A 22,772-nucleotide genomic window follows, 5' to 3' on the forward strand; every position below is an offset into this window, starting at 1 on the left:
TCACCCCTAGAGCTCCCAGCTCTCTCCTCCTCCCAGGCAGGATCCCCAGGCTCTTATTCACCCAGCAGGTGTCTGGTCTCCACAGCAGCTTTGTGAGTATTTCAAGGTTGGGGCGGCTTCTGCTTCTTTTGCATCTTCCTGCTGAGCAGTGGTTTCCATGTGTCCTCTCTGCACCAGCAGCATCAGTATCACCTGGGAATTTGTTAGAAATGCAAATTCTCAGGCCCCACCCTGGTACTAGGGAATCAGAAACTCTGGGAATAGGGTTCAGCCATCTGTGTTTAACAAGGCCTCCAGAGGTTTCTGATGCAGACTCCAGTGTGGGAAACCCCAGAGCCTTGCTACAATGCCAAGCACAGGACCGGCACAGCGTCACCCAGCAGCATGTTAGAAACACAGACCTCCAGTCACGACCTGCAGATTCAAGTGCACATTCAAGTTCCAGGAGCCTTGCTGCAGGCAGAGAAGGGTGGGGCAGTTCTACAGAAGTACAGGCAAGGCACGTGGACCAGCCGCAGCTTTCCTGAAGAACATGGGTGGGACTCAAAGGATGGAACAAATGATGGACATATGTGGTTATTAGTTCAGGATGAGCTGAGTCCTAGGGGAGGAGTTCCCTAGCCGGGAGGAAGTCACCTTTCTTGGGTGAAAATGAAGCACAGAATGCTTAGATCAGTAGGCAAGGTCAGGCTTTGCCTGGGGAAGCTCAGGTTCTGGCCGGGATTACGCTCCCCTCAGAGTGGGAAGCTGTACAGCCCCAGATTTCCCTCCAAAGACAGACCGCTTTTGGTCTTAACCCCAGATGGGGAGGGGGAAAAACAAAGGCAGTGCCTGGCTGTTCTCCGAAGAACGCTTTCTGGGGGATTGAACTCAATTATGCTTATGCTGGTCATTTTAAAATTTTTTTCTCTTCTCTTTTAGTAAAAATTCCTTTTGCGTAACTCACACAAGTTTGAAATAACAGAAGGAAAACATGAGGCCTGGGAAAGATACAGGTGGATATTATTCACTTTGGTCCTACAAATAGCTATGCTTTGAACATTTTAAGTCTCCCCAGTTGACTTTTTGAGAAATTATTATAGACAGGTAAAGAAAAGTTTATTTTATTTTATTTTATTTTTTTTGAGACGGAGTTTCGCTCTTATTGCCAGGCTGGAGTGCAATGGCATGATCTTGGCTCATCGCAGCCTCTGCCTCCCGGTTTCAAGCGATTCTCCTGCCTCAGCCTCCTGAATAGCTGGGATTACATGCGTGTGCCACCACTCCCAGCTAATTTCTTGTATCTTTAGCAGGGACGGGGGTTTCCCTATGTTGGCCAGGCTGGTCTTGAACTCCTGACCTCAAGTGATCTGCCTGCCTCGGCCTCCCAAAGTGCAGGGATTACAGGCGTGAGCAACTGTGCCTGGCCGAGAATTGTATTTGTCATTCTGTTTTAGTAGTTTTGTGGGTGATGAGGTTTCAAGGAGTTGATTGGTATCTTTTCATCTTTGATACGAAGCTGATCCTCTGATCACTGCAAGAGGTTAACATTCTATTGTACATTTTTAAAAACTTCCTATTTTCCTGATGCCTTGACATCCTACAAACAAGCAGTGGGCACCCTGTCCAGGTAACCAAGTGCCAGTGTAATAAGGCTGGTCCCTGCCACAAGTTCCACTTCTTGTCTTCTCCTGACTGTGACTTAGTGACATTGAAACACACCAGTGAGATACCCCTGCACCTTGTGCTTGTGTCCTCCACCCTGGCTCCCAGTAAAGGCACTTGCCCAGCGGTTGTCTCTCTTTCTCTCTCATACATGCTGAGTTGCACCTAATGCCTGGGCACTCCTCCAATCCGGCCCCCTGCTTGGCATGGCATGCCTCCCTCTCTAGGACCTGTGAGTACAATAATTTCAAGTGCCCCTCCCCTAGAGTTTCCCTAGCTAGGCTGGAGTGATCCTTGAAGACCCCACCAGAGGCACTCCCCCATTTACAACACAGACATTTGCTAAGATATTGGCCTGTGATTTCAACCACTGTCACTTCTGATTGATTATCCCCCTGCCTTTAGCAAATTAGTTGCAGAAGAAAACTTCAGCCAAGCATAACCAAGAGCATCACAGTGCTGGTGCGTCAAAACGTGTAGAAAATGAGTTGGAAGATTATGACAAATCAAAGTCACCTTTCAGATCAAAGGTGTTGAATCTGAAGAGACTGTGTCACTAGGGCTCACAGGACCTGAGACTATTTTAGGGCCTGATTTGGGGTGTATAAAGCAGGTACAGGTGACCCTTGAACACCACGGGTTGGAACTGAGTCCACGAGACACAGAACTTCTTCTGCCTCTGCCACCCACCAGACAGCAAGACCAACCCCTCCCCTTCCTCCTCAGCCTTCCTCAATGTGAGGATGATAAGGATGAAGACCTTTATGATGAACCACCTCCAGTCAGTGAATAGTAAAAATACTTTTCCTTCGTCATTGTTTCAATAACATTTTCTCTAACTTACTCTATTGTGAGAATACAGTATATGTGACATATGAAATATGTGTTAACCGACTGTTTACGTTATTGGTAAGGCTTCCGGCCACCAGCAGGCAATTAGTCTATTAGCAATTAAGTTTTAGGGGAGTTAAATGTTCTCTGCAGGCCGGGTGCGGTGGCTCATGCTGGTAATCCTCGCACTTTGGGTGGCTGAGGCAAGCGGATCACTTGAGGCCTAGTTTGATACCAGCCTGGCCAACATGGTGAAACCCCGTCTCTACTAAAAACACAAAAATTAGCCAGGCATGGTGGCAGGTGCCTGTAGTCCCAGCTACTCAGGAGGCTGAGGCAGGAGAATCGCCTGAACCCGGGAGGCGGAGGTTGCGGTGAGCCGAGATTGCACCACTGTACTCCAGCCTGGGCGACAGAGCAAGACTCTTCTCAAAAAAAAACAAAAAAAAACAAAAAAAAAAAAACTTCTATGCATATTTTTGACTGTGCAGCAGGTCAGTGCCTCTAATCCCTGTGTTGTTCAAGGGTCAACAGTACTTTAGAGCTTGTTAATTTTCATTTTAATCAAGAAAATCTATTTCTAAATCTAGGACTGATAAAAGCTCCTAGACTGTTCCTCCTGCTGCAATAGCACCTTTGCTGTTTACCGGTGCTAAGCCCACAGATACTTGTGGAGAAAATGCAAAAGCAGCAGAGATGAACTAGTAGGTGACAGGGAAGTGAGGACAAGGGCAGGAACAGGGGGAGGTGCATGAACCATCAGCCATCACTTGAGAAGGGAGAACTGAAAGTGCCACTTGGCTCAGATTAACCCCCAAAATGGTTCCCAGCACAGGGTGAGCACCAGGAAATACAACTGCAGACATGGGAGGTGGTGCTCATCTTCGCTCCTGTTTAATTTCAGTCAGGTATTAAATATTTATAAATTTTTTATACAACAAAACAAGAACATGCAAAGTTACAAATATAGAAAATATAAATTACATGCATATTTCAAAGACCTGTTAATGGTGTCCACTTTGGATTCTTATACAAAACGATTCAGTGCACATTGTAAGCCTAAGGACCACGCAAAAGGGTTTCCCACATATTAAGTATTCAGTACCTTACAAAAGTTAATGCATTAGACACTTCAGATGTTCAGATGTTAACTGCTCTAAACAAAACTCCTAAATCTGTCCTATGCAATATATATTTTATATACATATATATTTTTACATAGAATACTCACAAAGTGCAAGCCAATAATAACATTGCAGAAAAGTAATACATATCTGCTAGGTGACAATATCAAACAATTCAGGGAATAATTGTACTTTAATTAATGTTAACAGAATTTCTTTTACCACTTCAAATCAATCATATTTCTGTCATCTCCAACATAAGATATTTTTTAGATTGTCTCCCTATTCTTTGATTCAAAAGCCAATTACAGAAGCTATGAACTTGACCCAATTCTGGTTTTTGACAATTATAAGACAGAAATAAAGAAATGCAAGCAGTTCTTTTCTTTGCACGCTGACCATTTTCTTAATTACATCATCCTCTATGATGATGGTGCTTTCACAACTGCAGCTCTCCGGTATGTCAAAATCATTCTGGTTTCTAGGTAAATGGACAAAGGAGATTTGCCTTCAGTGTCTACAAGGCAATTTACTTTTCTGCTGCCTTAATTACCTATAGTTTAAAGAAAGGAATGCCACGCATAGGTCCTTTAAACAAAAATGGGAGGTTGCCTCCAACGGCACCATTCCCAAACATTAGATTTTAAGTTCCAGAAGCCTTTCAAATATGTTACAGTTATGTTCACTGTGAATATGTCCTCTAGCCAGAGGTTTAGTGTTGTACCGATATTTACTCTTGATGAACAGCTGCTGTGTAGCCCTTACTGTGAAAAGTAAAACATTGCCCCAGTTCTCTGTAGATACAGAGCTCATGCTCCAGTGGGCCAAGCCGGTGTCCCGAGAGCTAACAATTTCTAGGATTTTTTTTGAATGAGTATCATGCGGCCTCCTAACAAACTTGGCAGAAATGTTGCTGGGTTTTCTTAAAATGAAAAATATCTCTAAATAGCTATGAAATCTCTGCTAAGACAGGGCATTAGTATACTGAGCTCTAGCCACCGAAGGAGCCAGAGGTATCCAGGCAAAGGTATTTGAGACTGTTCTGAGATTTGTTTTAGCCTCAACCTGCTGCACTAAGTCCAAAAATAAATCCAGATTAACCAATGGTTATTTGCTGTTATACTTTTACTGGCCTGGCATTAGCAACGGCCCATGATGAACTCAATCAAAGGGGGCTTGACTAGCATCTCAGGTCTACTCTATATTTCCCAGTGCCCATCAGTGCCAAGGGTATTGATTAGCCTATCAGGGACAAAGAGAGAAGAATGAGACACCACCACGAAAAGGGCTGCAGATGGATACCCCCTCCCTCAACCTGGAAAAAGATTAGAAAGATGGTGAAAACGGGAAGACCTTCCTCATCCCACTATCAGGAAGATGAGGAAAGAAATCAGGAGGATCACAGGCGGGGAGGAGAAGAAGACCATGCTCGATCCTCTCTGATAATAGGCCTGTGATTCCTTCTCATACTGGGTGATACACATCTGCTCAACCACGCGCTCCATCATCTTAACGTCGGTCTCGGTGAAGTTCTCCCCTTTGGTGGTGGTGGTGACCGTGTGCTGCTTGATCGTGATATTGACGCAGTCGTGCACAAAGTTGTTCTGGTTGCTGTACTGATCCACGGGCCTGTAGTACACTTGGTTGGGGTAACGGTACATGTTTTCACGATAGTAACGGTCCTCATAGTCATTGCCAAAATGTATGAGGGGCCTGCTCATGGCACTTCCCAGCATGTAGCCGCCAAGGCCCCCCACCACTGCCCCAGCTGCTGCAGCACCAGCCATGTGCTTCATGCTGGTTTTTGGCTTACTGGGCTTGTTCCACTGACTGTGGGTGCCACCTCCTTGACCCCAGCCACCACCATGAGGCTGTCCCCAGCCGCCACCATGAGGCTGTCCCCAGCCACCACCATGAGGTTGCCCCCAGCCACCACCATGAGGCTGCCCCCAGCCACCACCACCCTGGGGTGGGTAGCGGTTGCCTCCAGGGCTGCCCTGCCCCGGGTATCGGCTGCCTCCAGTGTTCCATCCTCCAGGCTTCGGGCGCTTCTTGCAGAGGCCCAGGTCACTCCATGTGGCCACAAAGAGAACCAGCATCCAGCAGCCGAGGTTCGCCATGATGACTGTTCTGTAAAATGAAGAGGAGAATATCAGAGTCCCATATTTATGTTGAAACTACTAAATGTTTGGTGCATAACGAATGAGTGCATAGCAATGGCATCAGCTGCTCAAGTGAAACGCTGTTCCCGCCCTGTACTTCTCTGAAGCACTTAGGATAAAAGCAAAGGTAAGAAAAGCGTGAACACAACTCTTTCTCCTGCTCCAAGGACAAATCTGACCCTAAGTTATGGACTTGATGAATGAGTTTTAGTTCATTATTTAATATTTTATGAGCGATTTATTTTCTTCTAATTTTTGTACCAAAACAACAAACAAATCAAACATCCAGAATGACAGTTTATGACCCTTTGGAGAATGTACATTCTTCAAATTAAAAATCTCTTTTCAAATTAAAGATCTCATTTACCCTGGGTACTTAGCTCCCAGAGCAGAGACCTATGACAATAGTAAAATGATTGCTAAATAGTACCTGCTATACCCTAGGTCAAATCATAGGCTCCAAATCATCACTGTGTGCCATAAAACCTAAAATGGCATATACTGTAAATGGCATATACTGTAAATGGCATATACTGTAAATGGCATATACTGTAACACTGAAGTTAGTCTTGTCCTCAGTGCTGGGATGATCTGCAATTTTTTTCCCTCTCTCTTTCCCCTTTTTTATTTTTATTTTTTAAAAAAACAATACCTAGCTTGTTGAGATATAATTCACATACCATATAATCCACCATATACCATGTACAGTTCAATGGTTTTTAGGACATTTAATGAAATGTGCAACCATAACTGTTGTCAATTTTAGAACATTTTTGTGAACTCAGAAACCCCTTACCTTTAACTATCACCCAATTAGCTGCAAATTCTTTTAAAAATTAGAAAATTATTTTTCATCTCCTTCAGGGCTAATGACTGAATTGGATAATATTCGTAAAAAGAATTATCAAATAAATAAATTAACATCCTGTTTATGTTTCTACTAATATTATTGAAATGGGAAGTTTTGCCTTGGTCGTCATAAGCAAATCAAAATATATTTGAAAGTTACAAGCAGAGTTGGTCATGCCAGTTAGGGTTTTTGGAGGCTCTTTTAGGTGGGGGTCTGTGGGGCAGGTTCTTTGCAGGCCTGCTTCCTTGATGTAGTTCCCATGATCTCATGAGGCCCAGCTCTTGGCCTCCCTGCTACTCACACACCCCAGGAAATCAAACTGGGGCACCATCCCCTCAGTCAGTAACGTTCAATCTAAAGGGCTTTTATGTCAGCACCTTCTCCATTCACTCCAATGGGTGACAAATCCAGCCAAAGCTCTAGAGTGACTGAATTTTCTCTCTCACAGCATACACTGGATCTATCAGCAAATCTCAGCAGCTCTACCTTGAAAATCAGTCCTAAGCACCTCAGCTTCTCACATTTTCCAACATGACCATCTTATTCGGTGCCTCCATCATTTCTCACCTGATTCCTTCAACAGCCTCCCAACCAGCCTACCTGCTCCTTCCCTGGCTGCCTTTGAGTGCTCTCCTCTTAATATGCGGGTCACATCGTGCCACTTCCCTTGTCCCTCAGTGAGGCTCCTTTGTACGCTGGATAAAACACAAGGTCGTGGCCATGCTGGCTGGGCCCCACGTGACCTGGTCCAGGCCTCCTACTGCCCCTCAAACCTGACAAGCACGTCCTGTCTCAGGGCTGTTGCCCTTGCTGTTCTCTGGGCCTAGAAGGCTTTTCTTCCAGCTACTCATGTGGCTCAAGTTTGCTCAGTGGGGCTCTTCCCATCACTCTACCTAAAATAGCACCCCCAGCCCACCCCCTTTCCCGGCTTCGTTATTCTCTGGAGCAGTTACAGCTACTTGAGATATTATGTTATTTATTGTGTGCTTATTGTTCATATTCTCCACGGAAGTACAGGCTCCTTGAGGGCGGGGTTTGGTTTTGTTCACAGCAATGTTCCTAGACACAGCACTTGACCCATAGACTTGCAAAATAAATGCTGGACAAATGAATGAGTGGGAAAACACATGTTATAAAGCATAAGGAATAATCAAACTAAATATTAAACATTTATAATGGATACACAAAGAGAACCATATTTATAAATGTACAAAATAGTATTTTTGACAATGGCCAGCTAATATTTTTAATTCAGTTAATCAAGTATTTATTTTATGTGCCAGCTACTCCAGTAGACTCTGGCTGGCTGGAGATATTACCTGAAATGGGCAAAATGGGAGAAAGAGGAGACTGCAGGGAATGACACTGAGTCGGGCTTTGAACGTGCCTCATTTAAAGCTGTAAGAGTTAAGGATCTATGAGCTCTTAGATACACCTGAACAGGCGAGGACATGGCATAGTGACAGAAGCTCAGAGGAGAAGAACCAGGCACAGAAGGTGGGTGGGGCCAGACAACTCTGGAGTGGAGATGGGTGGTGAGAAAGGACACCGGCATGTCTGGAGGCCTATTCATCTAAGATACTCTCTGTCACGAGTCAGGTAGTGGCCTAGTCCTCTGGCATATTTCAAGATATCCTATTAAGTATATGGTAATAGTCAATACCTGTTTATTACTAAGAAGAACACTAAGAATACACTCAGAAACACAACAGGGACATCCATTGTCATGGGACTCAAGGTGCTGTCCAAGGCCATATGCAAAGAAGTAACAGGTGTAAGAATGGCAAGAAAAGTGCTCTGGCTGACAGTATTTGCAATTAGTGTGATCCTGCCCATAGAAAATCCAACAGAATAACAGGGGTAACATGAGAACCAACGCTAGAGTGCAAGGTTATGGGACTGAAGGTCAGCCTACAAAAATCAACAGCATTCCTCTATACTATTAATAACTGACCAGAAGAAAATATATTCAAAGTAACAACCAAACTGTAAAGTGTCTAGGAACTGACTTAACTAAGAAAAGACTTCCGATGGGCGAAAAATTTTAACTCTAATACAGAGAACATAGAAGATGATCTGAAAAAATGGAGAGGCATTCCATGGTCTTGATTGTAATAACTCAGTATTATAAAGATGTCCATTATCCTCAAATGTACTGGTAGTTTCATTTTTTTTTTTTTTTTTTTTTGAGATGGAGTTTTGCTCTTGTTGCCCAGGCGGGAGTGCAATGGCACGATCTCAGCTCACTGCAACCTCCGCCTCCTGGGTTCAAGTGATTCTCCTGCCTCAGCCTCCCTAGTAGCTGGGATTACAGGCATGTGCCACCACACCCGGCTCATTTTCTATTTTTAGTAGAGACAGGGTTTCTCCATGTTGGTCAGGCTGGTCTTGAACTCCCAACCTCAGGTGATCCGCCCGCCTTGGCCTCCCAAAGTGCTGGGATTACAGGCATGAGCCACCATGCCCGGCCTGTACTGGTAGTTTCAATAAAATGCCAGTTAAAATTCCAGGTGGATTTTTTGAGAAGTTCAGTAAACTTATATGGGGAAGAAAATGTCCATGAATAACAAGGTCAACTTAAAACAAAAAAGGTGTAAAGAGGAGGGAATCTGCCAAAGCAGACACGAAATCACTACAAAACCACAGTGATGAAGACTGGACGGTAAAACTCAGGAATAGATGGAGAGACCAAAGGAAACGGAAAAGCAAGTTGAGAGAGAAACCCACGTAGATACACTTTAGCAGGGACTTGATGTGTGCTGACGTGGGCACCACAAATCAATAAAGAAGGAAGGCTTCATGCTTCTGGGAAACAAGAAAAAGAAAACTAGATCCCTAACTACATACAAAAGTGAACTCTAGATGGATCCAAGACTTACATGTGAAAGGTACAAGTATGGCGCTAGAAGAGGAAAATATTGGCAAATATCTTTGTGACCTGAAGGACGAATGGGGGAAGAACTTTTTAAACAAAAAGCACAAACCATAAGGCAAATAATTGATGAATTTGATTACATCCTCAAAAACCTAAAGACGGAAATACCATTCGACCCAGCAATCCCATTACTAGGTATATACCCAGAGGAATATAAATCATTCTATTACAAAGACACATACACGTATATGTTCATTGCAGCACTATCCACAATAGCAAAGACGTGGAATCAACCTAAATGCCCATCAATGATAGACTGGATAATGAAAATGTGGTACATATATGCCATCGAATACTATGCAGCCCCAGAAGAGAATGAGATCATGTTCTTTGCAGGGATGTGGATGGAACTGGAAGCCGTTATCCTTAGCAAACTGACACAGGAACAGAAAACCAAATTCTACATGTTCTCATTTATAAGTGGGAGCTAAATGATGAGAACACATGGACACATGGAGAGGAACAACACACACCAAGGCCTATCGGAGGGTTGGGGGAGGGAGAGGATCAGGAAAAATAACTAATGGGTACTAGGCTTAGTACCTGAGTGACGAAATTATCTGTATGACAAACCCCCATGACACAGGTTTACCTATGTAACAAACCTGCACTTGTGCCCTTGAACTTAAAAATGAAAAAAAATTAAAATTTAAAGATTCTTATTCAACACGATAAAGCTGACTCTGGACAAAGTTAATAGAAAGAATACACAATGGTAAAAGGGACTTAAAATCAACAGAGGATTCATTTCTAGAACTTGCAAGGAATTCTAACAGAGCAGTAAGAGACAGTAATTCCAACAGAAAAAATGGTCAAAAGATATAACTGATAATTTACCTAAGAGAGAAATCTAAAAGGATAGAAAAAGATAATCAAAATCATTAAGAATATAATAAAAATGAAACAAAAATGATATAACATTCATGCTTATCAGGATAGCACAAAAAAATTTTTTTAAGGAAGTTGAAAAATGTGAGGATTTGGAACCTACATGGCTATCAGAGGAACGTGGATAATACAACTGAATAGAAGAAGTGAAATAAAGTAAATGATTATTCAACTCAAAAAGAAGAAAACAGAAAACTTCAAAATAAACTGTCATAGTTATAAATTAATAATAGAGATGAAAATCAAATTTAATAAATAAAACCCAGAAAAATGTGGAATTTCTAAATAAAATTAAGAGTTATTTGAAAATGCAACACACACACACACACACACACCACTAGAAAACAACTCTATAAGGGGAAATAGCCTTAGAGAATGCTTTAAAAGGATAATAAATTACTATATACAACTTTCCTTAATGAATAAAAATATTTCCGAAATGGACTGTCTTTCTGTTAAGATATAAATTATAAAAATCAACTTTAGAATTAATTCATTTAACAAATATTTATGGAATAACTAGTATGTGCCAGTTTCTTTTTGTTGTTGTTGTTTCTTTTCTGATAGAGATGGGGTCTTGCTATGTTGCCCAGGCTTGCCTCAAACTTCTGGGCTCAAGAGATCTTCCCGCCTTGGCCTCCCAAAGTGCTAAGATTACAGGTGTGAGTCACCATGCCCAATCAGTATGTGTCAGCTTAAAAAAAAATAGAAGACTAGAACTGACCAATAACCATAGAAGAAATGGAGAAAAAAAGCTGTCAAAAATTATACACTGTAATATAACACTTACAGTACCATAACCTTTTAAATTTTTTTAGACAGGGGCTCACCCAGGCCAAAGTATAGTGGCATGATCTCAGCTCTCTGCAACCTCCACCCAATGGGCTCAAGTGAACCTCCTGAGTAGCTGGGACCACAGGCATGTGCCACCAAGCTCGGTTATTTTTTTGTATTTTTAGTAGTGATGGGGTCTTGCCATGTTGCCCAGGCTGGTCTCGAACTCCTGGGTTCAACCAGTCTGCATGCCTCAGCCTCCCAAAGTGCTGGGATTATAAGTGTGAGCCACAGCTATATATAGGTGACCCACAACACATTATTGTGCCACCATGCCTGGCACAATAATTTACTGATTAGCTTAACACATACTTTAAGTGTCAGAATTCTAAGGGTCAAGAATTGTGCTAGGGGCTGAGGACACAGTTTGGAATAAGATACTTAGCTTGGTGGGCTTAAGAACCAAAAAGGAGATCAAATCTGTGGAGCCCCATGAGATAGTGGGAGGTGGACTGCTGAGACTAGGGAGGTGGTGAGGGTCAGATCATGAGGGCCTCATGGGCCATAGAGAGAAATGTCTATCTTCTTCTGAAAGCAGTGGGGAGCCATTAAAGGGTCTTAGTAGGACAGTAACATCATAAAATGGTTTTTTTTAAAGCTCACCTCAGGCCTATAATCCCAGCACTTTGGGAAGCTCAGACAGGAGGATTGCTTGAGCCTAGGAGTTCGAGACCAGCCTGGGCAACATGGCGAAAACCCATGTCCACAAAACATTTTTTTCTTAAATAGAAGAAAATTTAGTGGGACAAGAAAGGGAATGGAGAGGCCAGTTAAGAAACTACTGCAGGAAGATGGTGGCATGGCCTGGGATGGAGTCCATGCAGCTGGCAGGCTGTGAATAAATGAGACATATTTTACAGAAAGAGCCAGTAAGACTTGCTGGTTGAGTGGATGGAGGAGTGAGAGTTGCCCGGGTCTGGGGCTTCCATAAACCAGGGAGATGGCGGTGATGCCATCTACTGAAATAGGACAAACTGGTGGAGGGTCATGCTTGGGAAAGAAAACCAAGAGTTTCAGTATGGACATGTAAACTTTGCCACATATATGAGACATCCAAGTGGGAGTATCAATTCAGGCAATTGTTATAGGAATCTGTAACTCAGTAGAGATAAACATTTGGGCATCTTCACCTGAGATGCAGTATTTAAGCCAATGGGATAAAGGGCCAAGATTCAAATGTTAGTATGCAGGTGGGCACACTTAGCCACCCTGCCATGGTACCCTCCTCTCACACAGGTGCCAAAATCCAAAAAAATAGCACCCAACTTATTTTAACAGTTTAGTAAAAGAAGAATACATTATGACCAATATGGATTATTTTAGGAATACAAGACTGGTTGAAAATCAGGAACTCTATTAATAGGTTAGGAAGAAAAAAGGATTTTCTTCAGATGTTGAAAAGTTTTCAATGAAAATCAGTATCATTCCTAAATTTTTGAAAATTTAAGCTATTTTTAAAATGTTTCTATAGAACTGGAAGGATAGTCTCTTTCCATCATAAAGAAATGCTGTCACAAACACAAAGCCCAAAATATCACAATTTTAAGAGGAAAGGCATTCCCATTAATGTGGTGAACAATAATCTATTGCTTTTATGCTATTAGGTTGTTCTATAAATTCATCTAGGTATAATTTTTTTACTTTGAAAATTCAGGAAAATCTCAAAAAATGTCTTAGAATAAATATGTGAGCTTAACAGGGTGGTAGTTTTTCAAATCAACAAATCAAAACTCAGTGAGTCCCTAAATCAGTTGTAGTTAAACATTTCATAGAGAAAAATGTTCATCCACAATGGCAGTAAAAATTGAAAATATCTAGGATTTAACCTGAAAATAAATAGTAGGAAAGCTACAAAATTTTACTGAGACATAAAAGAAGACTGGAAAAAGAGAAAGACATACAACTTTTTTTGTTCTGGAAACCAGTATTGAAAGATACCAAGTCACCAGCAAATAATCCATAAAGTAAACACAATTTCAGTCAGCATTCAAAGGTAATTTTATAACCCCTTGTTTGCTTTGGATCTCTTAGATTTTTGGACATGTGATTTAGAAAGAAAATAAATAAGGAAGCATCAGACTTACACTTCACTTAAACCAAATGTATCTAAACAGACAAATACAGGACATTCCATCCAACAGCTGCAGAACACACATTCTTCTCAACAGCACATGGAGCATTCTCCAGGATAGATCATATGTTAGGCCATAAAACAAGTCTTAACAAACTTAATTAGACTGAAATCGTATCAAGTTTCTTTTCTAAGCATGATGGTATAAAATTAGAAATTAATAACAGGAGAAACCAGCATTATCCTGATGTCAAAGTCCCACAAAAATATACACGAAAATGGTAGTATAGTCCAATATCCCTGATGAACATAGGTGCAAAAATTCTTAACAAAATTCTAGCAAAGCAAATTCAACAGCTCATTGAAAAGATCATTTACTATGATAAAGTGGGACTCATCCCAGGGATGCAAGGACGGTTCAACATACACAAATCAATAAGTGTGATACATCACAGTAACAGAATGAGACAATAACCATACGATCATTTCAATAGATGCAGAAAAAGCGTGTGACAGAATTCAACATTCTTTCATGATAAAAACTCTCAATGAATTAGGTATAGAAGGATTGTACCTCAACACAATAAAGGCCACATATGACAAGGTCACAGCTAACATCATACTTAATGGTGAAAAATTGAGAGCTTTTCCTCTTAGATCTGAAATGAGACAAGGATGCCAACTTCACTGAATTTTAGGATTGTTTTTTCTATTTCTGTGAAGAATGTCATTGGTATTCTGATAGGGATTCTATTGAATCTGTAGACCACTTTGGGCAGTATGGACATTTTAACAATATTAATTATTCCCCCATGAGCACATTCTATCTTTCTATTTGTGTCTCCTTCAATTTCTTTCATCGGTGTTTTATAGTTTTCAGTGTAGAGATCTTTCACCTTCTTGGCTAAATTTATTCTGAAATATTTTATTTTGTAGCTGTTGTAAATGGAACTTTATCTTTATTTCTTTCCAGATAGTTCACTATTGGCATATAGAAGAAACACTACTGAATTTTGTATGTTAATTTTGTATCCTGCAACTTTACTAAATTTATTAGTTCTAATGGTTTTCTGGTGGAGTCTTTACGGTTTTATAAGTATAAAATTATGTCATCTCCAAATAGGAGCAATTTAACTTTTTCCTTTCAAATTTGGATGTTCTTTATTTCCTTCTCTTGTCTAACCGTCCTGGCTAGAACTTCCAGTACCATATGTTGAATAGAACTGGTGTGTGTGAGCATTCTTGTCTTGATTCGGATCTTAGAGGAAAAGCTCTCTTTCTAATTTTGTACACAGTACATATAATCTTATCTATCAAATTAAAAAATAAATAAATTTGAAAAAGAATTCAAAAGGGATTTTAAAAGACATTATGAAATTATACTCAAAACTCAAAAGACTGAAGAAAACTTTTAATGAGAAGATAATCCAGGGTGCACTTGACCTGCCAGGTGTCAGAGTGCAAAGCTACAATAAGATCACATGGCACTGATGCATGAGCAGAATGGCAAAACAATGGAACTAGAGAGAGGGTACAAAAACATCCATAAATTACCCCATTCATCTTATTCCCATTTATAGATGGGGAGTGAGAGTCAGAGCTGGTAAGAACTTATCCCAAGGTTGTAACAGCCCAAGGTATTGGAGCTGAGATCCAAATATAGCCACCAAAGCCTTCCAGCCCATATAACACATTACAACTTGAAGCTTAATTAGTTACATTGGGAAGGGGCAAATGTCCAACAGTCCCCCACCTTCACCCCATAGTGTCCCTTGTCTCTTCTGAGCTAAGTAAATTCCCTTGTTATATTTTAATTTTTTTGAGGTCCATAAAGAACTTGATGTAAGCTGAAAAAAAATTTTGCACAAAAATTGGGGGTAGTGGTTTCTCACTGGCACCCAGAGGCCACAAACTGAATAGAGCAAAGGGTCCCCAACCTGGTCCATCATCAAAATTACCTGGGGAGCTTTTAAAAAACAACATTGCTGGAACCCATCCCAAGCCAGTCAGAGAGTGCCTAGCGATGGGAGACAGGCTTTGGGAATCTGTAAAAGCTTCTCAGGGAATTGGCACCCGCGATCAGGCTTCAGTGCTAGGTCTCAGGGGTCTAATCTTCAACATTTATAATGCTTTTCATTGAAGGGTTACTTCCCTTAAAGTGATCACACAATACTGTAACAGTTTAAGTAGAATGCAGTTGGAGAAAAAGGACTGGTTAGCACATTGAGAAAAAAAATTCTCCCAGCCGTGAGAATTGCTGCACACACAATTCACTTATTTTATAATGCTGTAGCCATCACTGGGTTAGATATAGACATGTTTTGAATGTTTAATATGCAGCAGTTCACAGCGGATATAGTTGCCTTGGAAGAAGAAATAAGATCTGAAAAGGGAGAATGGACAAAGTAAGTTAAAACTGAAGTTTAGAGAATCTTTTACCTTGGGTTGGCCAGTTGGTTGAGAGCCATGTTCAGGGTCAATGTGGTGCAGAAACTTCTGTTATGTTATTATTGTTATTTCATGATATTATTTTTAAAATGGCTGCACCCTTACATAATTCAGAATAATTCTAAAAATCTGTGGCCATTTCTCTGCAAAATTAAACTGATTTTACAAGAAATGATGATGCAGTGAGGTGTGAGTTACACAGATGGACCCAAGTGGTCTCTGGATCAAGAGCCTGTGATCACAGCCTTTCCTGACCCTCATTTTCTGTGACAGTTGGTGACTTTCAACCTGTCTTTCCTAAGACCACAGAGGTTCTGCAGGATATGTACAATCTGTTGTGGCTCAGCTAAACTAGATTTGTGCCTCCAGGAAGACAGAAAGCTTAGACATGGCTGAAATTGTTCAGTTTTGAAAAATATTCAGGAGTCCTTAAAAACAACGACAGCAAAAAACTAGAACTGATAAATGAATCTAAGAACTGATTCTTAAAAAAAACCCAATATACAAATTACTAAATCATTAATCAACTAAAACATGGAACAATATTTGAAAAAGGAAACAAGGTTGGCTAAAAATCTTTTATTATAAGTAGCAAATATAACAATCTCTCCTTTCTCTTACACACAGAAAACGGTGGGTCCATTTCATTTAAAAAATTAAAACCTGTTGAACTATTTTTTAAATGTCCTTATTTAGTGACAGCAATATATTCACCAAAAGAAAATTAAGATCACCTATAATTTCAATGAAAACGTCCATTTTCTGTGCTTTTTCTTTCAGATTTTTCACATATGCGTTCACGTTAGAGTAAGCAGGTGCAGTTTAGTAACCCACTTTTTTACTTACCAGTTTTCCCCCACATATCACAGGCTCCAAAATCATGATTTTTGATGGTTACGTAATGTTTATTTCAGTTTATCTGTCATAATTTTCTTAGCTACTGCCCTGGTGTTATACATTTAGACTGTTTTCCAGCTGTTCTAATTTTAGATCATTCTGCTGGGAATATGTGCCTGTTTTTTTTTGGTTTGTTTCTTCCATTGCAGGTAAATTCTCAGGAGTGGGGTTTCTAGGTCACAGCTTCCAACTTCTTAATGCATCACCAGATTGCTTTACAAAAGGTTTGTACTGGTTCAAAATGCCCCAAATAACGCATACATACAGACGCAGAAAGTAGCTATCATTTCCTCCATTCTATGAATGGACAAAAGGAGGATCAGGAAATTAGGTAGCCTGTCCAAAGTCACCAAATTGACTGTAGAACCATCTTTGTGACCTCAAAGCCCTGCCACCTCCCCGGACACTTGAAAATGCCAAGTTTTGGGCAACCTTCCAGTAAGGGCTGCTGTTACTATTCATTATTTTTGTTATTTTAATAAATGTAAAATGATAACCCAAACATGCTCTAATTTGCATTTTATTGTGTAAATTATTCATCATTTTGTCATTTATCTATTATAATCTTAATATTTTCCTTTCAGTGTGGAAGATTTGTGTTAGATACAAATAACATACAAATCACATCCTACCTCTCTCTGCCTGCTTTTCCCCTTACTGGTTAGCTTTTTTTCACTGTAAGACCTTCTCAGTGCTTGTGTAAGTAAAACTGCTTCTTTCCACTGGTGATTTTTTCCTCTCTTCTACAAATCTAAGAGCGTCGTTGATTTTTTCAGAGGTTTAACATATTCACCCAATTTCCTGTTCTTATATTTTTGACAATTATATTTGTAAAAATTCTTAATCCTTTTCTACCAGGAGTTTTTCCTAAGGAAACGGGAAACATCTCAAATGTTCTGCCTATGGGGAACTACTAATTAAACCGTGATGATCTAAGAACAAGAAAATAACGCAGCCATGAAGATTCTCAGCATTATGGCAGTGAAACTGCACTGTGTTGTGTGAGAATCTGGCTAGGAAACAAAAACAGGGAGCTGTGGCTTTGCGATGGCGAAGATGGATGTGACGGTGGTGGAATTACGAGGTTAAAAAAAATATCTATTTCCTACAGCCACTACAAAGAGAAGAGCAAAAAATTCCTTTAAAAGTACAGTAAACATGGATTTCTCCCCATTGTTTAATAACGAAACGCGAAGGCGCCTGCTGCACAGGTGGAGAGGCCGGTGACTCAAGGGTCGTCATTCGAGGCTGGTTGTTCCTTGGAGCCCCCCATGACCAGTGTTCTCCCTCCAGGGGTCTGGGAGGCATACGACTGGTCAAGCTGGGGTCCGCCGTCGCACCTGGGGCCAGGCCGCAGACCTGCAGCTCCTCTCTCCCCGCCACGGGCCAACAGAGGGTGGGGCCTCCCTGGACCCCGCCCCCGCCGAGGCCCGAGGCCCCGCCCCCGCCCGCCCGCGTGGGCCCCTTCCTCAGGCGGTGGCGGCGGTGGCTACGGCCGCACGGCTGCGGCCTCCCTCGGAGAAGCTCCGGTCGCGAGGATGAAGGGCGGGGCCGCCTCCCGGGAGGAGCGCTACGGCTGCGGCGGGAGGGACCGAGGCGCCCCGGAACTCCCCCGGCTGGCGTCCCTCTTTCCATCCCCCCAAGCACCCTCTGGGCATCGCGGAAGCGCCAGGCCTTGCCGAGGGGCGTCGCGGGCCCCGATCCCGGCCTCCGAGGGGCGGCCAACGGGCGGAGAGCGCGAGCCCCGCGGCCCCCAGGCGCCCCTCCTCGCCCCGCGCCCTGCGGAGCCCGCTGGCCGCCCTCCCGGAGTTCCCTGGCCGCCGGCGATCGCCCGCTAGGCCGGACCCACAAAGGGGCTGAGACACCCCGGCGCCACCGACTTCCCTACCGGGGCTCCGCCAGCTCCCCCAGCCCCCACGCGGAGTAAAGGGAGCTTTCCTAACCTGAAAAGTGAAGCCGAGCCGCCTCACCCGAGCCGAGACCAGCGCACCCGGGCAGGCCCCAGACGCGTCACGCGCCCGCGGGGCAGCCCCCGGCCCCTCCTCACTGGGGTTCGGACCCTGCCCGGCCGGGCATCCTTGTGCCTGGGACCCGAGGCCCGGGGTCCTCACTCGGCCCCCGCAGCTCCCCTGCCCCCGCCCGAGTTTCCCCCACCCCGGGTGTTTACCTGCCTCGGTCGTGAGGAGAGGAGAAGCTCGCGGCGCCGCGGCTGTCAGCGACTGGCGCGGAGGGCAGGCGACGCTCGGAGCCGAGGGGGAGGGACGCGGGGCGGGGAAGGGAGGCGGCGGCGCTCGCGGGCGGAGGTCGGCGCAGGGACCAATTGTAGCGCGGCCCGGCGCACACTCGGTGCCCACGGCGGGCGGCCGGCAGAGGTTTAAGTTAAAGGGTGCAGCGCTGCCACGCAGGGCCGGGAATGAGTCACCAGAAAAAACGAGTTGAGATTCGCTTGAACACTTGCATCAGTTGATACCGCCTGCGGGTGCCATCGCTCCCTGACGTGGCTCATTGACTGTAAAAATCATCTTTAATTGGAAATTCGGCCCAAAGCTCCAGCTCCCCGTTACGTAATAGAGAGCTCGAGAAAATGAAAGTCTCGGGAATGAGGAAGAAATTTCTAGGAACTTTTGCAACCAGAAATTTCTAAAGAGGAAAACAAAAATTTTGCTTACTCTGGATTGAGATTAATATTTATGAATTTTCACATAAACTCTTTAATTTTGAGGCGTAGAAAGGACACTGACCATCACCTGTTCCTTCGTTCATTCACTTTCTACTCCTTATTCTAGGCAAGAGGTTATTTAGGTGGTGATATTAACAAATGAGAAAAATGCACTCTGTTTAAAAACCCCTCTTTGCACATTACCTGAGATATATTCTATGAAACCAGGGTGGTGTGTTCTTGCCCAGGATTCCTGCTGACAACTTAGAGAAAGGTTTGTCTCATTTTAAAGGAGGGCGAGGGATGAAGTGATAGAAGGACAGGAGTTAGAGGGAGGGGGATTTTATAAATTATAACCCAAATTGGACAATTTTAGAAGTGAAATGGGCATAAACTAGGCCTGCCCTGGGGAAAATAGGACATCTAGTCTCCTCTTTTGGGTGAGAGGTTTAGGAAGCATGTAAGGAAAGAGATTTAAGAATGTTGACAGCCAGGTGCAGTGGCTCAGGCCTGTAATCCCAGCACTTTGAGAGGCCAACGCAGGAAGATCGCTTGAGCTCAGGAGTTTAAGACCAAAGTGGGCAACATAGTGAGACCCCATTTCTACAAAAAAATTTTAAAAATTAGCTCTGAACAGTGGCACAGGCCTGTAGTCTCAGCTACTGGGGAGGCTGAGGTGGGAAGGTTGCTTGAGCTCAGGAGGTAGAGGCTGCAGTGAGCTGTAATCGTGCCACTCACTGCACTCCAGCCTGGGCCACCGGGCTACAGACCAAGACCCTGTCTCACTCTCTCTTAAAAAAAAAAAAAAAAAAAAAAAAGCTGAGGCTCCATTGCTCCATTGTAAACATATTTGCATTAAATATTTGCATCTCAGGACCAATCACTGTCACTCAAGTTGCAGGGGAGGAGGGACAAATGGTGAGAAACAGGGGAAGCCAGGAGAATGCACAGAGGAGAGCTGCTGTAAACAGTGCCTGGGCCATGTTATGTGAGTGTGGGTGAGCACTTGAAAGGTCTGCTGGGAAAAGGCAACGGGAGGCCTGGAAAGTGCTGCCTTTGGAGGGAGCTGACTCAGTGCAACAGGGAGGACTGGATTGTGGCCAGTTAGAATGAACACTAGGCAGCGAGGCCATTTTACAACCTATCAGTCTTATGTAAAGCTTAGGTTGACACTGCATTCAGAGCCTTACCTCCTTTCCTCAGAGTTGGCTCACTGGGAGATGAACTTGGCAGGCAGCACAGCATCTCTTGAGTCTCCTAGAGGCTCAGGGGCTGCAGGGAGGACAGAATCGGGTGGGAGGACAGAGCTGGGGTGGGGCTGGAAGTGGGTGACCAGATCAGCCTAGGCAAGGGGCTGGCTGCCCACTGGTAGAAGGTGCTCTGTGAAGCTTGATTCCAGGACTGCTAAAATCCATCTTTTCCCCAAAAGAATCGTGTGTTCTGGTGGACTGCTTTCCTCCCATCAGGAAAGGGCTCAAATGGCCTGGGATTTCTTGGAGGGGAAGAATTAGGGAACCAAAGGGGATTGCCTTATGACCTATTCTGGTTATCACTGATGTGCTGCAAATACCCCACAACTTAGGTGGTTTAAACCAACTACCATTTTATTATGCCAACGGATTGTTTAAGCCAGGGAGCTAGGCAGGCACAGTGGGAACTTGATTCTGCCCCATTATGTTTGGGGTGTCAGTTGAGAAGACTCTAAGTCTAGGGGTGCCTTGATAGCTGGGAGTTGCAGTCATCTGAAGCCTATGCACTTGCCTGAGTGGCACCTGGGCTGGGAGGACTTGAAGATCAGACGTGCTGACTGTGGTGCCTACCTGTGGCTTCTCTGTGTGGCCTGGTTTCCTCATGGCCTGGTGGTCTCGGCTTGGATGGACTTCTTACATGGTGGCTCAGGACTCCAAGTGTGAGAGTTTCAGCAAACAAGAAGCTGCAATGCCACTTCCCAGCTGGGCTCGGAAGTCATGTAGCGTCACTTCCACTGTATGCTGTTGACATAATAGTTATATAGCCCCCTTGCTGGGCGCAGTGGCTCATACCTGCAGTCCCAGCACTTTGGGAGGCCAAGGTTGGTGGATCACCTGATGTCAGGAGTTCAAGATCAGCCTGGGCAACATGGTGAAACCCCGCCTCTATTAAAAATACAAAAATTAGCCAGGCATGGTGGTGTGCGCCTGTAATCCCAGCTACTCAGGAGGCTGAGGCAGAAGAATCGCTTGAACCTGGGAGGCGGAGGTTGCAGTGAGCCAGGATGGCACCATTGCACTTCAGCCTGGGCAACAGAGCGAGACTCTGTCTCAAAAAAAAAAAAAAAAAAAGTCTTATAGCCCCCAGATTCAAGGACAGAGGACACAGAGCCCCCTCCTCAACGGGAGGAATATCAAAGACCTTGTTGCCATTTTTAAAAGCTGCCACAATGGGGTTGATGGTCTGGCCTATGGATTCTTAGGAGTTTTCATTGACCTCATGAACCACCCCAAGGGTGGACAACCCACAGGAAGTGGCTATTCAAATGGCCCTGCATAATTTCTCATTCCAGACTCACTCCCATTGCCTCTCCCCTGACCACAACCACCCATATCTCACTATAAACAGTGAAGGTCATTTTCCGGACTGAGTGGGGAGTGGGGTGTAGGGTTTGTCCTTGGAGGTCAAACCCTATTGTGTTTGCGCACGGAGCCCTATTGTGCTGAGGTTCACAGCACCATCAAATCACTCTTTGGAAGTCTCCTTTCCCATCTCCTGTGCCCTGGCTGAAAGTGATTTGTCCACATCATATAGATCCTCCTCAGCAAGTAACGAGAAGTTAAAGAAGTTAGACTCTGAATTCATCTTATCACAACAGAAGAATTATTTCCTCCACTTTATTGAGCACTTAGTGTGAATTAAATAGTTATAGTCTCTGACCTCAGACCTCAGAGAGGATATAGGAAGCCATACAGAAAGTGACCATAGGGCCTGATGGCCCATGACAGATGTTTGGGTTTTAATAATTAAATATGATAGGAAGCCCTTGAAGATTTAAGAAGGGTAATGATGCGACATGATTTACCTTCTTCTTTTTTTTTTTTTTTTTAGACAGGGTCTTACTCTGTTGCCCAGGCTGGAGTGCCGTGGGATGATCTCAGCTCACTACAACCTCTGCCTCCTGGGCTTAAGCTATCCTCTTACCTCAGCCTCCCTAGTAGCTGGGACCACAGGCGTGAGCCACCATGCCTGGCTAATTTTTGTATTTGTTTTAGAGACAGGGTCCTGCTATGTTGTCCAGGTTGGTCTCAAACTCCTGAGCACAAGCAATCCAGTTATCTCAGCCTCCCAAAGTGCTGGGATCACAGGCGTGAGCCACCATGCTTAGCCTGATTTACCTTCTTAAAAGTCCACTCTGGTTGTTTTGTGGGCATGAGCAGTACCTGGATGGAGACTTTT

General features: G+C 43.5%; 1 protein-coding gene across 2 annotated transcripts; it reads right to left on the bottom strand.

Moving 5' to 3' along the window:
* Positions 1 to 3,346: 3,346 nt before the first annotated feature.
* PRNP (prion protein) lies at positions 3,347 to 19,270 on the bottom strand. 2 transcript variants are annotated; one of them, XM_030914244.1, is made up of 2 exons: positions 18,852 to 19,270; positions 3,347 to 5,729 (listed from the first exon to the last, which is right to left on the bottom strand). In XM_030914244.1, the coding sequence occupies exon 2, from the start codon at positions 5,717 to 5,719 to the stop codon at positions 4,958 to 4,960; it is 762 nt and encodes a 253-aa protein (XP_030770104.1). In that variant the 5' UTR covers positions 5,720 to 5,729; positions 18,852 to 19,270; the 3' UTR covers positions 3,347 to 4,957. The 2 variants fall into 2 exon arrangements, with proteins under 2 accessions (XP_030770104.1, XP_030770105.1); XM_030914245.1 differs by having other exon boundaries at positions 18,856 to 19,204.
* Positions 19,271 to 22,772: the final 3,502 nt, after the last annotated feature.

The sequence above is a fragment of the Rhinopithecus roxellana genome, chromosome 13, assembly GCF_007565055.1.
Source record: "Rhinopithecus roxellana isolate Shanxi Qingling chromosome 13, ASM756505v1, whole genome shotgun sequence".
NCBI lineage: Eukaryota > Metazoa > Chordata > Mammalia > Primates > Cercopithecidae > Rhinopithecus > Rhinopithecus roxellana.